This window comes from Meles meles, chromosome 7 (genome assembly GCF_922984935.1).
Source record: "Meles meles chromosome 7, mMelMel3.1 paternal haplotype, whole genome shotgun sequence".
Lineage (NCBI taxonomy): Eukaryota > Metazoa > Chordata > Mammalia > Carnivora > Mustelidae > Meles > Meles meles.
Genome location: NC_060072.1, coordinates 63,643,401 through 63,664,249, shown reverse-complemented (window position 1 = coordinate 63,664,249; position 20,849 = coordinate 63,643,401). Strand labels below are relative to the sequence as shown.

Sequence of the window (20,849 nt, the reverse complement as noted above, 5' to 3'; positions counted from 1 at the left end):
TTTATCCATTCGTCCGTTGAAGGGCATCTTGGTTCTTTCCACAGTTTGGCAACCCTGGCCATTGCTGCAATAAACATTGGGGTACAGATGGCTCTTCTTTTCATTACATCTGTATCTTTGGGGTAAATACTCAGCAGTGCAATTGCAGGGTCATAAGGTAGCTCTATTCTTAATTTCTTAAGGAATCTCCACACTGTTTTCCAAAGTGGCTGCATTAACTTGCATTCCCAGCAACAGCGTAGGAGGGTTCCCCTTTCTCCACATCCTCTCCAACACTTGTTGTTTACTGTCTTGTTAATTTTGGCCAGACAATGAAGCCTGCTAATAATAATTTTATACTTTATCATCATGGTCACTTCAGGTGTCACACACAATGCACATATAATGGATGGCAGAAGAGCTAATAATCCAAAATCTGGATCCTCTAAGATCATTTGCCACTATATATTTCTGTGCCAATTACCAAAGTCCAAAAGAAAGGAAGAGCTTAAAATGAAATCTTTCTCTACATATTCTGGCTCTATTTCAACATCTTCATTAAGGTCATATTTGAAGGAGGCCAAGATATAATTTAATTTTTTAACAGGACTCTCTTCCCCTTGACAAGTATTTCAGTTTAAAAATTACTCTACGTATAGCCATTAGACTATCAGGACAATTGTTCTAGTGATACAGCTAATAGATAATGGGCACAAGGCAAAATTAAGCAGAATGAGTAAATAATATGTGGAATTTATATAAATAATATAAGGAAGAAATAAAAGGTTTGGATTAGCTTTATTATCTGTATTTTCTGTAACATGTTTAATTTTATTTGTTATTAGGTACATTATCTCATACTTAGAGTCAAAGACATATTTTGAAAGGAGAAAAAAAATGACACATTAAAAACCCATTTGATTAAAATCTATTTGTTTTCAGAATTTCCAGAAATTAGAAAACATGGCTTCAAGTCATCATTTTTCTAAAGCTGTGTTTCTTTGCCTGGCCAGCAGCTGGGATGTAGCAAATAATCATTTGTAGCACAATTTTCCTTCCTGATTCTTGTAGACACCATTGTTCCTTCTGTCTTGTTTCTGAGGCTTCTATGTTTTGAAACACAATTTTTCTTTAAAGTGAAAAGTACTGCAATACTTAGGAAAATGGACACTGTGCCCAGCATCACAGTAAGTCCCAGATATATATGTCTAAAAGAAGAGAGAAACTCAGTCATAATTATTGCAACTATCCAACTTTAAAATGGGCAAGGAAGGTAACAGTATCATTCAGTAGATAGCAATACCAAGAAAACCAATCTATCAATGAAATTGTCAAGAGGATGTTTTTTCTTAAGAATGCAAATTCAGTGGCTACAAAAGACCTTTCTATGAACATCTGGCAGACTACTGAAGGCAGTATGCTAATATAAAGTGACTTCTTAGTGGTGCCATAATTTCTAGTTACTACTAATTACATAATCCGTTCCATCCTCTCTGTAAATTATTCCCTTAGACCAGGTGACCATATGTCTGTTTGCCCAGAACAGTCCTAGCTTATGCTGGTGTTGTCCCAGTGTACTTTTTAATAGTGCCCCTTTTCACTCTTAAAAGTGTCCAGGTTGAATGATAAATTATGTGGTTACCCTTCCCTTGAAACTTGCCCAGATGCACTTCTACAAAAAAAAAAAAAAAAGGCTGCAAGAAGGAATGTCAAGGGAGAATCAGAGCTCTTAGTAGAGCAGAATGACTTAAGAATTAACCAAAGATTTAAATCACTTTCTTCAATAAGAAGCCTTTAGTTCTTCACTCTATCATAAAACAAGAAGGTATGGAAGGGCAGGTTGAATGATTTATTCTGGTCACCTTGTACACATAATCAGTCTCTGATTGAAATACATTGTCTTTACATTAAAGGAAATGCCGCCTTAGCAAATGTGAGCAAAGCACAAATTCTACTCAAAGGTCAAGTCCCTTTCAAAGACCAAAATAAATTTCTCACATAACATCAAAGCCTATTAATCAAACAAACTTATTTGAGATGGTTGGCTCAATTCACATCCAACTTCCAACTTACACAGTTTAGTACCAAGTTTATTCCTCCAGAAAATGCTCAGATTGTAAATCTAAAAAAAAAAAAAAAAAATCCTTCCTGCTTTTTAAGCCACTGAAGCATTGCTTTCAGCAATAAGGGGACTAAAGTTTGATGAACTGAACTGAATGATACCACAGTGAAAAACCCATGCCCCTCAACCCCATGCACACTCATACACACAGAAAAAACCTTTTACTTTTATGCATCTCAAGTACTGGAATAATTGAACATCAGTTTGGCAATAAGAGCTGGACAGATTTAGAGCCAAATCCAACTCTTGCCCAGGGGGATTATATCTGATGTAAATGGGACAGTTTGGCTCGGTTTGAAAAAGAATAGAATTAAACCCAAAATGTGACCTAAATTTAAATGCTTCTGAGCTTCAGAGAATTACCCACTTGTGTGCATCAACTTGCAAAAATTCTACTATATTCTGGAATCTTTTGTGAACTTTATTTAAAAAAAGATTACTCATTTAAAATGGGAGTCAAGATTAGGAATGGGGAAAAGTTGAAAGGTCTAGCCAAATAAATAGCAATAAATTATTCTATAAAATAGAACATGCTTCTTGGTTCGATGATCCTTGTGCAGTGAAACTCCATAAGGAATGATTACTGCTCACTTCATTGTGCAAACCTGGAATGCTGTAGTGGGGAGACACAGGAACAAGTCTAATACGGTACCTGAAAGCATTTGAATCATATAATCTACAGGAGCCTCTACTTCCACATCTTTTAAATCCCCATTTGAGGCATGAAGTGTCAATCAAAATTCCAAAATACACAGGAGCTGGGATTCCTGCTGTGAGAAAAACACACAATTGCTACTAAAAATATATGCCCATCTTTTGATTACCCTATAATGAATGAGTCTCAGAACCACTTACTTTCAAACTAAAAAGAAAAAAAACTGCTTTGGGGGAAACGGGTACCTGTAGAAGACCAGAATACACCACCTCATCATATTTCTCTAGCATAAAGGTTATTTTGAGCAACAGAAGGCACAGAAACCCCTAAGACAGAGCAGAATTTCCTTTTTGTAGGGGAAGCAACATTAACAGAGATCTCCATTTGTAAGGGTGTCTACATCTTTGTACCCAGAAGAGAAGGATTCCTAATCCCAAGAGGCTTTAATCAAAGGAGAAGGAACCCACCAAAATCTCCCTAACAAATCTAACCCTTGTTTACCTTACTTTTCCTGGTCACCTTCGCATTATTTAAGAATGGGTTTTTCTTATTTTACGTTATCACTTTTCTATTGGCCAGACAATACTCACTTCTAATGATATTAATATAATCTTTCATTTGCTTTATTTTAAAATACATAATAGTTTCAATATAATGATACCAATGTTAGTATTAAAGATAAGACTACAAAATGTAGTGAAGTTATGTGGCTTTGATAATGATTCTTTCCTTTTAAACCTGTTTTTCTTTACGGTTATGCCTCTTATTTGATACACAACAAATTTCAGCTTGTTTCAAAAATGTCTTAGTTTCTTTTTGTTGTTTTCAATTACATAAAAACTTTGCATAATTTCATTTTTTAAATGTCTTTTCCCAGTATTTTATTTAAAGATTTTATTTATTTATTAGACACAGAGAAAGCGATCACAAGAGGCAGAGAGGCAGGCAGAGAAAGGGGGAAGCAGGCTCTCCGTTGATCAGAGAGCCCGATGCGGGGCTCAGTCCCAGGACCCTAAGATCATGATCTGAACCAAAGTCAGAGGCTTAACCCACTGAGCCACCCAGGTGCCCCGCATAATTTCATTTAAAAAAATAATATTTACTTATGTATTTAAGAGTGATAGAGGAGATAGAGCGTGCAGGGGGACCCATGAGTGGTGGCAGGGCGGTATGCGGGAGGGGGTAGGGGCAGAGAGAGAGGAAGAGAATCTTTAGCAGACTCTCTACTGTGCACAGAGCCCCACATAGGGCTCCATCCCAGGACCCTGAGATCAAGACCTGAAAAAACTTTGCATGATTTCAAATTAAAAATTAAACTAGAGTTACATTTACAAACTCTACTTTCTAGTCTGTCCTCTCTTTTTTCTTTCCTTCCCTTATAGGTAACCACCACCGCAACCACTACTACCATTACTATCATCATCATCATCATCATCATCATCATCATGTTTTTAGTTTACACTTCCATTGTTTCTTTTTTAAATCTTAGCAAATACCTTTGCATATATTTATAATATTTCTACCTTTCCATACTTCTTACACCAAATGTACCATAGTATGAACATCGTTCTACATTTTACTTCACTTAGGGGTATAGACTGGAGATCCCTTGGTAATATAGACTGCTGTGTCCCTCTGAAATTCATATGCTGAAACACTATCTCTAATATGACTGCACTTGGACACAGAGTTATTAAGGAGATTATTAAGGTTAAGTGAAGTCCTAAGGGACTTAATTTGCTAGGACTGGTATCCTAATCAGAGGAGTAAAAGATACCAAAGCTCCCTCTCTCTCCATGTGTACATAGGGGAAATCCTTGTAAGGATACAGTGAGAGGGCAGCAGTCTACAAACCAGGAAAAAGGGTCTCAGGGATCTCGCCAGATACCAGGCCCGTTGGTACCTTGATCTTGGACTTCCCAGCCTTCAGAACTGTGAGACTATAAATTTTTGTTGCTTAAGTCTTTCAGTCTGTGGTATTTTGTTATGGCAGCCAGAGCTGACTAATGAATTTGTTAACATTACAGGGAGATTTTTTTCCCCATTCATCCTTACAGATGCATAGGATTCCATTATGTGGGTTTACTATAGTTTATTCAAGAATGTCATATTGATGGACAACTAGATTGTTTATAGTCTTGCTATTATACATAATGCCACAATAATTAGACATCCATAAAATTTTACTTATTTCATAGTTTTGCTAGCAAATTTTTGGTATCAACTTCTACAAGTGGGATTGCTAGATTAAAAGATAAATCTATACATAGTTTTGTTCGTTACTGTCACATAATCATCAGGAAATGGCACCAGATTTCCAACAGCAACATGTAAGCATATCTAGTCTTCCATGCACTTGGAACATTTGGTAGTTTGCAAATCTGATAGTAAAAACATTCTCTCAGTATAATTTTAATTTGTGCTCTCTTTATTATGAGTTTGACTATCTTTTCATATATTAAGAGGCATTTACATTTTTTTTCCATGAGATGGCTATTCATATCTTTTACCCATTTTTCCATATGGGTGTTGGTCTTTTTGTTCTCAATACTTAGGGGCTCTCTTTGTAATAGGGATATTATAAATAGTCTGTTACATAATTGGCAAAAAATAATTGTTCCCAGTTTATCATTTGCCCTTTGACTTGCTAAGATATTTTTGCCATTTTTAAGTATATTTTTACTTTTATGGAATCAATTTTATGAATTTTTAATACTTTTTTTTTTTTCATTTTTAAAATGGGCTCCATGCCCAAGATGGGGCTTGAACTCACAACCCTGAGATAAAGAGTATGTGTTCTACTGACTGAACCAGCCAGGTGCCCCAGTAAAACATTTCTTTTCCTTGAAATCTTTCTCATGGTGTAGGTTATATCTTTATCTCCAAAAGGAGTAGATATAGAAACCAATTCTAGTCAGAGATTTCCTTCAGGCTCAAAAATCTGATGTTTTTCTAGGTAAGCTCTGTTCTTATGTTGTAGAATGAGACTCAGCCATAATGGGATAATCTTCCACATTTGCTACTTCCCTAATTTCATTGGGATTATACCGTATTGTCATATATACCCATTTTATATCAAGATTTATTTATTTTCAGATTTTTTAAAGATCTGAGTTTGTTTTTCTCCCTGCAGTTCTTTTCTGTTAAATTACAGAAGAACATGTGTGATTGTTTTGCTTTCCCCCTTAGAATATAAACTTTGCACAAACAGAAAACTTACCTGATTCATTAACTCTATTTTCTATGGGTTTTAACTAATGCATATTGAAAAATCTATTAGTCATAAAAGAACCATTCCAATTACATTTAAAAATTGTCAGTTCAAAGCCATACTGTTTTGATTGTATGAACGAGCAGATCTTTCTACAAAATGATATATCCCAGCATTGAGACTAGGTCAAAAGAATTCTTTCCATTTTAACAACTGAAAAAATATTAAGGCTTCAGCATTTCTTACTGATTCATTTCTTGCTTTCTTCCCAGAGGGCTATTTCATAACAAGACTAAACTTTTTGACAATAGACGAATGCTGGAAGAGACAAGATTGTTAAACAAAAAAATGTCACTATTCGCACAACATCACTTTATTATACCACAAGCACAGCATCAGCTCTCAGTTTCTAAAACAAAGGAAGGGAGAAGTTCAGAGTTGGAGGGAAGGAATAAAGAAATAAGGGAAGAAAGAAAATAAATAGGGACCTAACTGCCTATATTATTTAGTTATGCATGGCAATTTTGTAAAAAAAATACTTAGAAAAGTACTCAAAACACATTTGACATGGCTACCATAATGAAAACATACATTGTACTTACCAAGAACTCTTATTGCTAAGGTGTAGATACCCAGGGCAAAAGACTTAAGTTGTGGCTTAATGCACCTGAAAACAACAAAAGCACTATAAAGAAATGTAGCCCATTAAAGCAAATAGTAATGTTACTGATAATCTGCTTAACACATATGAAATAATGTTAGAATTCAAGTAGCATTTATGGAGAACCCAGAGTGTCCTAGCATAGGGTGGGCAAATTATGCAAGTCCATGTGCTATTAGATGCAATGCATCAGAGAGTCTACAGTTACTATTTCCAAAATGTAAATCACCTCTCCACGATATGTTCAAATGGTATTGGATAAAGTAAAATTGTCAGTTTAATCAGCAAAACAACAAAGACTTACAGACAAAAAATTCTAAGAAATGTGAGGCAACAGGGATCAATAACCTATAACTAATTTTTGTTGCTCTTGGTCTAAAAGCACAGGACTATATTGATCCAAGTTGATACAATCACCATTGCTGTGGCATGCTAAGTGTTTCTGTTAAATAGTGGGGACCTGAATCTTGCAGCCAAGCATAAGAATACCTAAATAAGAAGAGCATCTTTAATATGACTGTATAGCTTTAACTAATTGGCCTGTCAATTTTAATGATAATAATCATGATGATATTATAATAACTATTGAGTGTTAAGCATGGTACCAATTTTTTCGTATGTATAATATCACTTAATCTCTACTTTAAAGGAGGCAAAAATCACAACTTTTCTCCTTTAATCCAAGGACATCTCATCTTCTTCTGCCATCAAAACACAGCGTGGTTCATTTGAAGGGCTGGTGGTGAAGATAACTCTTCCTTAGGAGCCTGATTAAGCACTTGACCCAGGATAAGTTGTAGCAGAAAGAGCCACCCATGAAGGACAATTCTGGTTTGAGAACTCTGGTGCAATGCTCTCCATATCATGTTCCTGTTTGAAAACACAGTATCGCATGTTTTCCTTAAGCCCTTTTGCGAAAAACGTATTTGTGGATGTTAGGTCCTATTTTCTGTTTATCTTTCCTAATCAATTTCCATAATATACTGTGGGAAATCATAGATATACACTTTTGATGAGTTTCATTGTAGAATAATGTTATATTCATCCTTAAGTATGTACATTAAGCTAAAAATCAACTAATCATCTCATAAAAGATGGGTTTCTGATAAAATTTGACTTTTTATGCTTAATAACTTTATAAAAATTTGTAATATTTTTAGATTATTTTATCAATTGTATAATAGTAATATTTGCATGGCTAGTTCCATTAGGAAGAAAATTTTTTTAAGATTTTATTATTTATTTGACAGAGAGAGAGAGCAGGCCACAAGCAGGCAGAGAGGCAGGCAGAGGGAAAGGGGGAAGCAGGCTCCCCCTCTCTCCCAAGCAGAGAACCCAATGTGGGGCTCGATCCCAAGACCCTGAGATCATGACCCAAGCTGAAGGCAGAGGCTCAACCCACTGAGCCACCCAGGCACCCCTCGTTAGGAAGAAAATTTTATCACTGACAAAATTTTATCACTGACAATTATCCAATACCATTTGAACAGTTATATATAGCTATATACAGTTATAACTATATACATATAGTTATAAAACTACTATTTTAAAGTTTGAATTTATATATTTTTTATAGAGATCTATGATAGGAGAGTCAATAAATAATGTTCAAACATAAATTATATTACAATAGAAGAGAAGCCTATGGGAAAGTTGAATTAAGATATAAGCACAAGAAGAAAGAAATATGTAACATATTCACTGTAAAAGATTTTTTTGTGTGTAATTTTAAATTAGGTGATATTGGTTACCTAATCTGTTTTCTAGATTCTCACTGATTACATTTAAAAGAGTGATCTACATTTAAAATTATTATACTTTTAAATGTAAATATTTATAATATACTAGAAATCAATGTTTACTTACTATTAAATTTTTAGATGTTCATTTAACAATATGTAAAAGGGATACACAGTTTTAAAAATTCTTTTAGAGTTTTTAAGCTAACACACTTGGAATCATTAACATATATTCATAGATTATATATGTCTATATTCATAGAACACAATTGATTCAAAGTTATGAATACCCCCCACACCCATATATATAGATAATTCTAGTCAGAAAAGAAAAATAACCTATATGTTAAAATAATAAATGTGAAACATTGTGATATTAGATAAATCTTTAAAACTATCTTAAAATTTTATCATCTATAATTTGGTGAAACCATGCTTAATCTAACACAACCTAGGGGCACCTGGCTAGCTCAGTTGGTAGAGCATGTGACATGTGATCTCTAGGTTGTAAGTTTGAGTCCCATGTTGGGTGTAGAGATTACTTAAAATTAAAATCTTAAAAAAATAATAAAAAACACATTTAGTCTACACTGGATAATATTATCCAGAAATAGCATATTATTATTGATAATAATAATATGATAATTATATTATCTAGAAATGGCATAGTGTATTTTTTGAGTGGCTATAGTGATGTAGGTACTATAATGGTGAAGGCTCTCTAGACCAATGATTTGCAAAAAATTTTTAACTAGAAAAACTTCTCTTCAACCATATTTTTGCATAAAAACCCAAAATGGAGTCTAAAACAAGAACAAGGATATGGGTCAAGACCCCTGAGAGAGCAATAAGGAATCACAATTCTATGGAACGGAATTTGAAATCAATGTTCCAAACGATTGTAGTACATCTTTTATTAAAACTGGGTCAGGGAGAATCAGTGTTCACCTCAGAAGCAGTATGTATCCAGGTATGCCACCTAGAGATAAAGTATAGGACGTGATGACTGAAATGACAAGGAAATACAGAAACATTTTGGGACATCCATTATCTTTTTGACACTTGCCCACCATGCCAGAGGAATTTCCTGACTTTGAGGCTGCAATCCCCACACAGGTGCAGTTATAAAATATCTGTAACACAACAGAACAAAGTCCAATTACTGAGGTAACATTTAAGTAAAATTGAAAATATATATTTGTTTAAATAGACTTCACAATATAGTATGCATGCATTATATAAACGATAAGGTAAATATTCTTTTATTTCTCTGTGTTAAGCTATAGTGAGCAAAGTGAAATCTATACAGATCATGTTTTTTTTCATCCAAACAGCAGCTGTTCAAACTACTGACCCTACCAAACAATCTCTCAGTAAATCCTAGTGCATCCAAACATACTTCATCTTCTTCTCTGCCATTTCCAAGTCTAAGCCACCATTATTTCTTGCCTTGGTTATTGCAGTGATCTCTTTATGCTCAACTTATTTCCACTCTTATCCAGCTATCATTTGTTACGCACACAGTAACCAAAGTGAGCCTTTAAAAATGGCAGTCACTATTCTCAGCCTTCCAGTAGCTTCTTCTTATGGTTGTATAAAATCCAAAATCCTTACAGAGGCTTACACACTGTAATGGAGCTCCTGGATTCCCCTCTGATCTCACAGCTCAGTGATCCTCCCTCTCTCCCTCTGCTTCAGCGGCACACATGGGTTTCCATGTCACCCTTGCCAATCTTCGAACATGGTGAGTTTACCCATGCCTCATAGCCTCGCTGTTCTCTCTGCTGGGTAGCTCTTCTAGATAGTGGAAGGCTGGTGTATGTACCCCAAGTCTCTCTGCTCAATTCATTAACGAGGGCTTCCATGACCCCCCGTTCAAAAAAATACTCCCATCTCTCCATCCTTTATCCTAACTCATCTTTTCCTTACAGTGCTTATCATCACCCATTAGAATACTATATATTCATTTGTTTTTAAACTATATATCCCACTAGAATGAAACCTCTAGCAGAAACTGTCTACTTTCTCAACACCACATATGTAGAGCCTAAAAAGGGTCCTCTTTTTAGGCATTCAACAAAAAATCTGTTAAACAAATGGGCATAATTTGAGGATGTGACTTTTTAATGGTAACTGGGGGGGAAAATCCTGACTAATAAACCTCAACTAAATCTTAGAGAGGCAACTTTGATAATTCCTCGTTATTTTTATGAATTTCACAAAAGAGTTTGTGAATTTTTAGTTAAACAGTAAAATAAAGTTGGCATTTCCTTTCCAAGGAAGAGTAGAAATGTTGCTGTTGTTTAACTGTCAGGTAAAAACTTTTGAACCTTGACCTTGCCTCTTACTAGATACATGAGTTTAGGCACCTCAGTGCCTCAGTTCTCACATGAGAAAAACAAGATAAGTAATACCCAATTACTCGAGGATCATGATATTTAAATCCTTTTTTTTTTTTTTTTTTTTAAGCACCTCTCTTAGTTCCTGGCATGAATGTTTCTGATAAGTGGAAGTTCTAGGTAAGGAAAACTTTCAAGCAGTTTAGAGAAAAGAGTAGAGGCTGGAAGAAAGGAAAGGAGCAGGAGGAAGGGAAAGGAAGAGGAAGGGAAAGGGAGGGAGAAGAAAAGGGAAGGGAAGGGAAGGGAAAAAGAAAGAAAGGGAAAGAAGAAGAGAGGAAGAAAGGAAGAAAGGAAAAGAAGAGAAAAGAAAAGAAATGAAAAGAGAAGAAAAAAGGAAGGAAGGAAGGAAGGGAGAAAAGAGGCAGGGAGGGAGGGAGGAAAGGAAAGGGAGAGAGAAAGGAAGGAGAGAAGAGGGAAACGGGGAGGGGAAGAGGAGAGGGAAAGGGGAATGGAGGTCAAAACTCAGTTTCAGTTGGGTGGGTAGTCCCGTTCATGGTTGCTGGAGGCCAACCCTTCCTACTCTGAATAAAAAATCAAAGTAACAATAAACAGAGAAAACCAACATATTACTCTACATCGACATAAGTCTTTGCCTAAGCATTCTTATGTAGTTGATAAGTGTATGTAAATAGATGTGTTCAGCCCTCCAGGACTGTCAAATACAGGCAGATTTCATCACCACAAATAGACAGCAGTCTGACCGCTAGCCATACAAACGGAGAGTAAAAGAGAGAGTCTATGTTTGAGACAGAAATGTAAAGGTGTGACTACAGAAATGAGTCTTTTAACGATTAAAGTACATAATATCCTTCACAACTGATTTCTTACCTTTATTTCCAACCTCATCTCCATAATTCACCCTGCAGAGCTCCTTCATTCCAGCACCTACTCTTTTCACACATGGGTTTGCTTTCCCAGGCAGAATGTCTGGTACTATCAATCTCCTCAAAATCAAGTTTGTGAGCCCTGGGTTTAGACCTCTCAGACTAGACTTTCTAATACTGGCCTCTATTTGTCCTGTCCCTAAAACCTCCAACTGCCACTGGCCTTGGGGCCAGAAGAACTGGATCCCAAGGCAGATTTTATCATATGATCTTATCACTGAGATTTTCTCAGTTGAGGCTAATATTCCTCACAAGCAAAATGAAAGAACTACATCACTGTGAGGCTCTTCTAGCATGTTTCATGATCCTAATTCTTACCCTAGTTCTTTCAACAAGTCTAGTCCACTAGCCCTCCATGTAAAAGAACAAGGGTAGAGTAAGATCCAGAGCGGCGACCAGTGTGGTCTGCTTCTGGGTTGGTCCCTGAGCTCCCACAGTGCTGTGTGGTTTACGTAGAAGGCACCACAGGCACACACATTAGGGATTTCTTACAAGAGTTTTTCCACTGCTGGTGGAGGTTTGACAACCAGCAAGACATGCCGATGCATATGTGATTCCATTTTCACCACACACAGGTTCCCATTTTGTCTCTGAACATTTGCATCTTGAGTTGCAATCTGAAAAGAGAGCTCGTTCATGATAAGAGACAGGTTTGGTTCTGAAAAGAAATGTAACAGTATAAAATATTACCTCTTAGCAGGCAGCACCCTAAAATCTTCAATGATCAGTGTTCTTGGGTAATATGAGTGGCACTGCCAATGGAGCTTGCCTTTTGAAAGCACAATGGTCATCAGGAACGCTGGTTTCTGATTATTAAATGTGAGTCGACTATTAAAAAGCTTTCTCTTGAAAGTTATCTTTAGCAGTTTACACATTCACATAATATCCAGTTCTTGGTTTCTGGTTTCTATTAAAATCAACATCCTCTAGCATCTTCTAATGTATTTCTATGCAAAGATGGAGGAAAATGGCTAACAAAGCAGAAAGATAGAGTAAACTTCTGGAGCAACTAAGGACGTTTCTTTAAATGCATTGCAGGCAGTGTGTGCATGCGTGTGCGTGCTTTTCTGTAAATTTCCTTCACAACCGTCCCAGCATCAATAAAATGGGCACTGCTGATGGTGCAGTAAAAGAAAAAAAAACAGTCAAGCAGTCAGCATTATGTCAAGAGACTTCAATTTGGAAGAACTACACATCCTATGTGAGTGTCTTACCAAAAAAAGCATTGGCAGTTCATCTAACTTTTCTCTCTCTCATAATCTCCCACTCTACGTAGCTCTTCCATATCTCATGTCATTCTTTCTGATTCTCTTGCACATGATTTTTCAATCACTTACCCATTCATTTGTTCATGTGTTCAAAATTTTGAGGAAGCCCTCTAAGGGCTAGCTTTGGGAGCAGAGAAGATAGTTACAAATATGAATGAGACAATATTTGCCCTTAAGAAGCTATCTTTTTGTTCAGCAGTTAACTTTACAGAATTTTGGTATCTGCTCTCTTTTCTCTCCCCGTCATTCTGTCTTACCTTCTCCCCTTACCTCTCCCAGAATTCCTCCTCTTTCACCTCTATTTCTTCCCCTCAACTGAATGACCTCACTTTTCTACTTTTATTCTCCTTGTTCTGTTCATATTACTGTATTCTTCTAGGGAGTACTTGTGCAATGATATTTCTCTTCTACCTGCAACTTATTTTTCATCCGTTAGCACTCCATCATTCTTTTTGTGTTTTTTTTTCCCATTATTTTGAATTTATTTGTTTCTTCTCCTCCTCTCATTTTTTTTTAAACAAAAGTGCTTGAGGGCCTTAAAACCAAAACAACAAAATCCCCAAGGGCACTGTCATGTACACTCAGTGAGGGCAGAATTATTTCTTTTATTCACTCCTGTATCTCCAGCAGCAAGAACAATCTGGAACATACTAGGTAAGGAAACAAGATTTCTGGTAAGTCAACCACAGTAAAATGCTATTCTATTTTGGAGTGAAATAAAAGTCATTTTGGCTCCTCCTTCTAAGAGGTAAACCCCATTATGGCTGAAATTATAATTTCTTAATTGATGGAATATTCCATCTAGTAGAACTGCCATGCATTTGGTTACTGCAAACATAAAAAACAAAAACAAAACAACAACAACAACAACAACAACCAAAAACAGCCCCTGAGATTTCTCCAGACAGAATAAAAGGGTATAACTAGGCCTTCTGGGAAGTCATATAGGAATATTTCATCCTGTTCTCTTCCATAAGGCGTTATTTGGTAAATTAACTGAAACTATTTGGTAGTATCTGAAAGTATAAATAAGTGCCTTTGAAAGCCTAGAATCAGGCCACTACGGGTAGGGTAGGACTGAGATCTCAGAAAGTTGGTGCGGAAAGAATTTTGGGGGAGATCTAGGCTAACTTCTCATTTGGCAGATCAGGAAAGTCATGTCCAAAATGGGCAAATTACTGGCTCAAATTCACAATGTTTATTAGAGACAAACTTCATAATGTGAATTCTTCCAGGCCTTTGGATTCTAAATTCTTGTCTCACATCAAACTTACTCTCATTATTGCAGAAGAAAGGTTTCTTCCATTACCATATCTAAAGCTGTCTACAGGGTTCCTGTTGAATGTCCAGAATCAAGACAACCTTGTGGAACAAAACAACTCAGGATAATCCCTGGGGAGCATGTTGTATTCTATAAAGCCAATTATTTTCTATTACTAAAAGTAAATTTATCATCTATGACTATCTTGAAGCAGAAATTCACTGCATGCATGTTTTACAAAGGATGTGTTGACAGAGTTATTTAAAATTTTAAGATAACTTTTATCAAATATATCAGAATGTTTATACTCAAATGAGATTTGCTTTCAAAAGAGTCATGTTGGGATGCAAGAGCTTTTTCCAGGGATGTTGCCATTTCTTTGGCTGCTTCCAATAGCAAAGCTACTCTTAAAGCTTAAATCTTTGCCATTGTTGGGAATATTCTGAAAAACATGGGAAGCAATTTTAGTATATGTGCTACCGAAGTGAGCCCTGGAAAGCAATTTTAAAAGAGGAGTTTTAGAACGTTTTAGACAATGATAGCATTATTGTAATGCGATTGTAGTCTTTTAAGGCAACTGCTTCAAGAGCTAGTACTTCGAGGGCTAGTACTCATGCAGTGAATATGCTATCTTTTATTTGTTTAAAAATATCTAATCATTTATTATTGTGTGAGTATACTTTTAACATGAACCTCAAAACTTTGCCATTGTTGCCTGTTTATGTGCTCACTTTTGGCTTAGAAATGCCATGATGTTATACAAAGAATATTATACTTTGAAGAGATAATTGACCTTTCTAAATTCAGTTTCTTTTAAATGAGGGTAACAAAACTTACCTCATAAAGATGCTTTGAGGATACAAGTGAGATAATGAAAGTCATGGTGTTTTGTAAGTTGCAAAATACAAAGAAGTTTACCACTGTCCATCTACCATTAGGATTATAGGGACAGTTAAAGACAGCATAGGGCTTCTGCTCTCTCCAGAATCTTCTTGCAATTCCTGTTTACAGCTAACGTCCTTATTCTATATTGCTGACTGTTGGCAAGGCAATGCTACTACACTCAGTTAAGTCTAACATCATTCTGGTAAGTCCCAGAAGCAACAGTATATAAACTTCACAGTCACGAGTTTTCCTGGACTTTTAGATGGTGAAAAGTATAACTGATATTCAATTAAGAGCAGGAGAAACCGGGTTAATGAGGGTAATGGAGATTGGACTATGGAGACAAGACAGACAGGTAAGTATGGAAGGAAGCACAGGAAGAAGCCTGGAGAGCAAGCAGTAACTAAGCAGCAGCTGAACTAACAGAAGACAGATCATTAGATCAGGAGCACTGGCCTTTGGGGCACAGGCAGAGTTTGGGCAGTGAGGTAGTGCAGTCAGGGTGGTAGGCCTGGCATATAGTAGTGGCTCAATGTTTAATTTAAACAGATAATACATAGTTGGGTGGAAGAATGAAGACAGCTGTGTCTGGGAACTCATGTTCAGAGGTAGAGTGATGGCAAGGACTCTTCCTAGGAAAAGACAGGGTAGTTCCTTCAAGATGCAGCTTCGTATTAAGATTGACAGACCCTGGAAACTAAGAAAAGTAGTTATCCATCCCATACGAGATGGCACAGGTCTGAAAACATCAATAAATACTCTCTTGACCAACTGCTAAGAGCTAAACAGAGCTGTTGTGTCGTTCACCAGGATGAGAAATAGCATTCTCTTCTGAAACTTCACAGGATTTGAGTACAACAGAGACTACAAAAAGTAGCACAGAGACCTTTTCAGTTATCTAAGTGTTCAAAGAAAAAAAAAATACAATTATTTACAAATGGCACATCTCTTTTGTGCCAGGCAAGTACTAATCATTTCCATGTATATTATCTTGCTTAAATCTTATAAAATTTTACAAGGTAGTTAGTATTCTTATTTTTAAAATGGAAAAATTTGGGGCGCCTGGGTGGCTCAGTCAGTTAAAACCTCTGTCTTCAGCTCAGGTCATGATCCCAGAGTCCTGGAATGGTTCCCTTCCTCTCTCTCTGACTGCCTCTCTGCCAACTTGTGAGCTCTCTCTCCCTGTCAAATAAATAAATAAAATCTTTAAAAAAATTTTTTTAAAATATAATGGAAAATTTGAGGTTTGATTAGATTAAATGACCTATGCAATGTCACTTCACTAATGATGAACAGAGGTGAGATTCAAGGTCTGTGTTTTCCATTGTCAGGTTGCCCTATACAGGAAGATGTAGATTTAACATTTTTAATAATTTCTCTTAGACAACCAAATTCAAAGGAGATGACAAATTTTGGTGACAATAACAGCTCCCATGTCAACGTACCATCGGCTATTCCATGATAAAACTATAATTCCTTTCTCATATTTATGATGTTTACAATAAAATTATCTTATTTTGAAGCTCTATCTATAATCAATTTGATTAAGCAAGCCAATCTCCTCAGATTACTTAATAAGTGAACCTACCCTTGGTAGGAGACAGTTATTCCTGCCACATCAGAATTTTCACAGCCCAGTGCAAACAGGGAAAGGAATAGGAGGTACCCAAGAACAGACGATCCCAAGTAGAGTTTTGCAGCTCCATATACACTGATCCTGAACTTTTTCATAACTATCCCCCCAGAGAATATTCCAAGGGCCACTGCAGGTATGTTGATGAGTCCTGAAGAACAAACAAATAAACAAACAAACAAACAAAAATATATATATAATTTTGTGAATCTCTAAAAGAAATTTGAGTGTGCCGACATAAACTTTCTGAGAGATTATACAAAGGTATATAATAATTGCTGACAACTTATTAGACTGGTTGGTCATTTTAAGTTATAGAAATATTCATTTACTATTATTCACTGACATATCAAGAGATTTTGTGAGTGTCTAGGTTATAGATTAAGGATAGCACAACTGAGAGTCTCAGAAGCCTGCCTAACACAATATCTAGCACAGAGTTTAAATTCAATAAACACTGAAATTAATCAATGAGTCAATGTCTTTCTGGTCTAATCCCAGGATTAACAGGTACAATCAAGGGGCAACTAGGTGAAAATTAATGTTCTTTAAGTTTGTGCATAAGAGAATAATAGGTACATGGAATTCAGGGAACAGAAACACTGTTTTGGTTCTTTTTTTCTGCCCTAAACCAAATTTATTTTTATTTAGACTCTTAGTTGCTTAGTTTGGTATCCACCCTAAAAACCGCAACAACAAAACAATGTATTAGTTGACGACTTTTTGCTTATAATGTATCAGCCACTTGGGTAAGCATTTGATGTATCTCTCACATTTATCCTTTACCACAACCCTAGTAGATACCATATTGTTATTTTCACTTCTGACAGCAATTTATTCATGGCCATGGTTAGTAAGTGTTAAAACCAGATTCGACAATACAGAGTCTGATGTCAAATTTCATGTTTTCAGTCATTACATTATACCATCTCTCCTCCAGACAGTTTGGGACACAGGATTCTTGATAAACAGATCTGCAATCTCACGAGTAATAAAATAAATGTGATTTTAAAACAGCACTAAGAAGAGATCCAACAAAGTGTTTGAGAGCTTGGACTCTGGGGACCTAACTGCCTGGTTTGGCTCTCAGCCCCATACCTTTATGGCTTTGCAATGGCAGGTGATTTCTCTGAACTTCTATAAACCTGTCACCTTATCTATAATATGGAGCAAAAACAGTACTGAGGTGTTAACATGAAAAGTTCCTAGCACAATATATGGCACATAAATATCACTCAATTAAGTTGTTACTTGCATTTCAATCTATTAGAGTCACAAAGATGAAAATATTAGGATGGGTGGGTGGAGTGGAACATTTCTGTGTTAGAAAAGGTGGGAAAAGAGGCTCTTTGGTGACTTCTTGTTTAGATTTTAAATTGGTAAATGTTAAAATTAAAATGATCATATTAGAGATCATCCCATCTTGAAGGAGGCAAGATCACAAAACTGTTGGAAACAAAAAAGAGGTGCTAGTTTTTTCTTTCCAGGCTAAGCTGAATGAAGTTTGTGGCTGTAGCAAGTGGCAGAGATAAATGTGTCCTGGGCCCCTTAAAGAGCCAAAGGTCAACTAAGAGGAAACTGATTGTTATTTATGTTTCCAAAGAGAGGATATAATGGAAAATAATATAATAAACTTGGTTTCTCATGACCCAAGTTAATAAATATATTCTCCCAATTTTTCTGATTTTTAAATATGGAGATATATAAAACAGATTCCTTCTCTGTTCCAGATTCCATTTTCCTTCTCAAGAATTAAGCATTGCCATGGAGTTGATGTGTGACATTTAAGACTCTATTTTTACATACACATATTCACAGTACTTGACTTCGAATCCCCCTCTCAGAGACCCAAGACTTACACAAAAAGGGCAGAGTCGTATTCTCTTTCAATTCTATCTCCCAAAAGCAATTTATAAAAAACACATCTTCTGAAAACTAGCCTCTATATTGAAACCTTGAGAGAGTATGCTTAGAATTTCATTTATTTTGTAAAATACCAATCCAAACTTGGGACATATGGAGTCAGAGCACAAAGGATACCCTTTGATACCTTTTGTAGGTTCATGCTGTGTGGGTTTCCCTAAATTTTTCCCACCCTGATCTAGCCTAGAAGACCTTGAGAATCAAAATGGGGTGATTCTAAGGGCATTGCTCCCTCAGTACAGAATGTTAAAAACCAGGAATATCCTCTCCTGACTGATCTCCTCTTAGAGGCCTGTGTTCTCCTAAAACTTCCAGAAAGTTTCATGTACTCTCTTACCTCCAGTCCTTTCTAGTCAAGATATTTGCTTCATCTGATCAATGCCACCCTAGTTTCCACATTTTCATGTTTTAACAACCCCTTATTCTTTTGCTTTTAATTTAGGTATTGATACCTCTTCCTAGAGGATTTTCTTCTGACTCCAAGATAAGGTTTGTTCTCCCAGAGTTCTCTAGACTACTAGAGACTTCTCACAGCCTCCACCAGCTGTATCGTGCCTCCAGAGACATCTCTGATATCAGGGTGCACAAGCTGGGTCATCAGAAGCCCCTTTCCTCCCTCTGCCTCTGGCCTCGTACAGGGTCCCATAGGCATCAGTCTTGGTCCTTGTTATAATTACTGGCTAGCTTATCTGGTTTGCACCCCTCACCTTCCAATAGCACCTTCAAGGCAAAAACTGTGCTCACCATCATATCCTGAGCTCCTTGTAGTCTTCCATAAAAATGTGCCAAATGGCTAAACTTTAGTTTATCCACATATAACATTTCTCTTGGATATTTTACTTTCCTATTTCAAGACAAATGAATTATAACATGATTCTGTAAAAACAGTAGCAGTACATTTCAAATATACTGTCAGCTTGATTCCCCCTTTCAAATTCCCTAGGATCTGTAAGCTATCTATGCTGGGCCAAGTTGAGTTGATAGCAGATTTCCTAAACATCAAATGAGATGTGCTGCTTGCCTCCCAAAGCTTCTCTTCTTTCATCTAAAGCATTTTAAGTTAGCTAATGAAGTAGAAATTTCACTGATTTCTTCATTACACACTTCTTTTCACTCGCACCATAAAATGTGCTGATCTTAAAACTTACCATTTAAATACTCCAAATGGAAATACCAGTTGTAATTTACACCAGCATCCACAATTTGTTTCAATTTAATTTTATGTATGTCTTTTGAATTTAATGTATTTACTCAAATAACAGGAAAGCTAAGAGAAATTTAAGAATGAATATGTTGTTGTTACTTCCATATACTCATTCAAGCTGAAGACCTTATTCTTTGTTATTGTTCAAAACAGGAGTTATTAAATATAAATGTTTATATATAAAAACATAAATATTTTAAGATTGACAGCACAATTTAATATAATTTGGGAACTCTGATTCCCATACAAATGTACAATAGCCTTAGCCATTAAAATAAAATGGTAATAGGTTATAGTAATAATAGTACTTTGGGATGTTTTAGAGCTTTTCTCCCAGCAACGTAAAATTCTGTAATATATAATGGACCTTCACAATGTTACACTGTTAGAAGATTTAAATATATGGAACTTTTCACACTCATGTAGCCAATTTGATGTAGACAAAGAAGTAAAATTAGCCATCTTTCTTAGGTATAATAACAGTATTTTTTTTCTCACAAACTAAGATTGTTTTCCATTATTTCTCAGATTTTTAATATAACCTGACCTAATTTTAGAACATATCATAACACATATTTAATTTGCTATGCTAGCTTAGCCACAAAAAATTAATGTTTTCTATTATAAGCAACTTTCCCCAAATAATTATCATAACTTTCCCTTATTTGTCTGTGTATCATCTCCAAGAATGGAGAAAGGATCACTGCTGTCAATGAGAATCAATGTCAATGTATCATGTCCACTAGGTATTGTTTTATTTAATAAAAAAAAACTTCAAGAAATTAAGAAAAATGACTAAAAAATTACAATCTGTGTATTAAGAAGGAAAACAAAACTTGAGATCATTTTCACGTAACTTAACAGTGATAGGAGAAGCTTTGAAAAAGGAGAAAAATTAAGCTATCTATCTAAACTTCTTCCAGTGGAAACTGCAATGGGGGGAAAAAACCCCACACACTTGAAAAAGCAAGATCATTTTGCCATATGCCTCCTAGTCCCTGAATTTGAAACATTTTTGTTTCTTA

General features: G+C 35.8%; 1 protein-coding gene across 3 annotated transcripts in view; it reads right to left on the bottom strand.

Moving 5' to 3' along the window:
* Window positions 1-267: 267 nt before the first annotated feature.
* SLCO1C1 (solute carrier organic anion transporter family member 1C1) overlaps window positions 268-20,849 on the bottom strand; it is a 63,317-nt gene continuing 42,735 nt past the window's right edge. Inside the window, exons 10-15 of one of the 3 annotated variants that reach the window (XM_046014069.1) lie at window positions 16,653-16,848; window positions 12,143-12,308; window positions 9,316-9,500; window positions 6,570-6,634; window positions 2,754-2,871; window positions 268-1,187 (exon numbers count right to left, since the gene is read on the bottom strand). In XM_046014069.1, coding sequence (XP_045870025.1) covers window positions 965-1,187; window positions 2,754-2,871; window positions 6,570-6,634; window positions 9,316-9,500; window positions 12,143-12,308; window positions 16,653-16,848 — 953 coding nt within the window. In that variant the 3' untranslated portion in view covers window positions 268-964. Of the gene's footprint in view, window positions 1,188-1,661; window positions 2,715-2,753; window positions 2,872-6,569; window positions 6,635-9,315; window positions 9,501-12,142; window positions 12,309-16,652; window positions 16,849-20,849 lie in introns of those variants that run through there. The other 2 variants (XM_046014070.1, XM_046014071.1) reach the window with 2 other exon arrangements.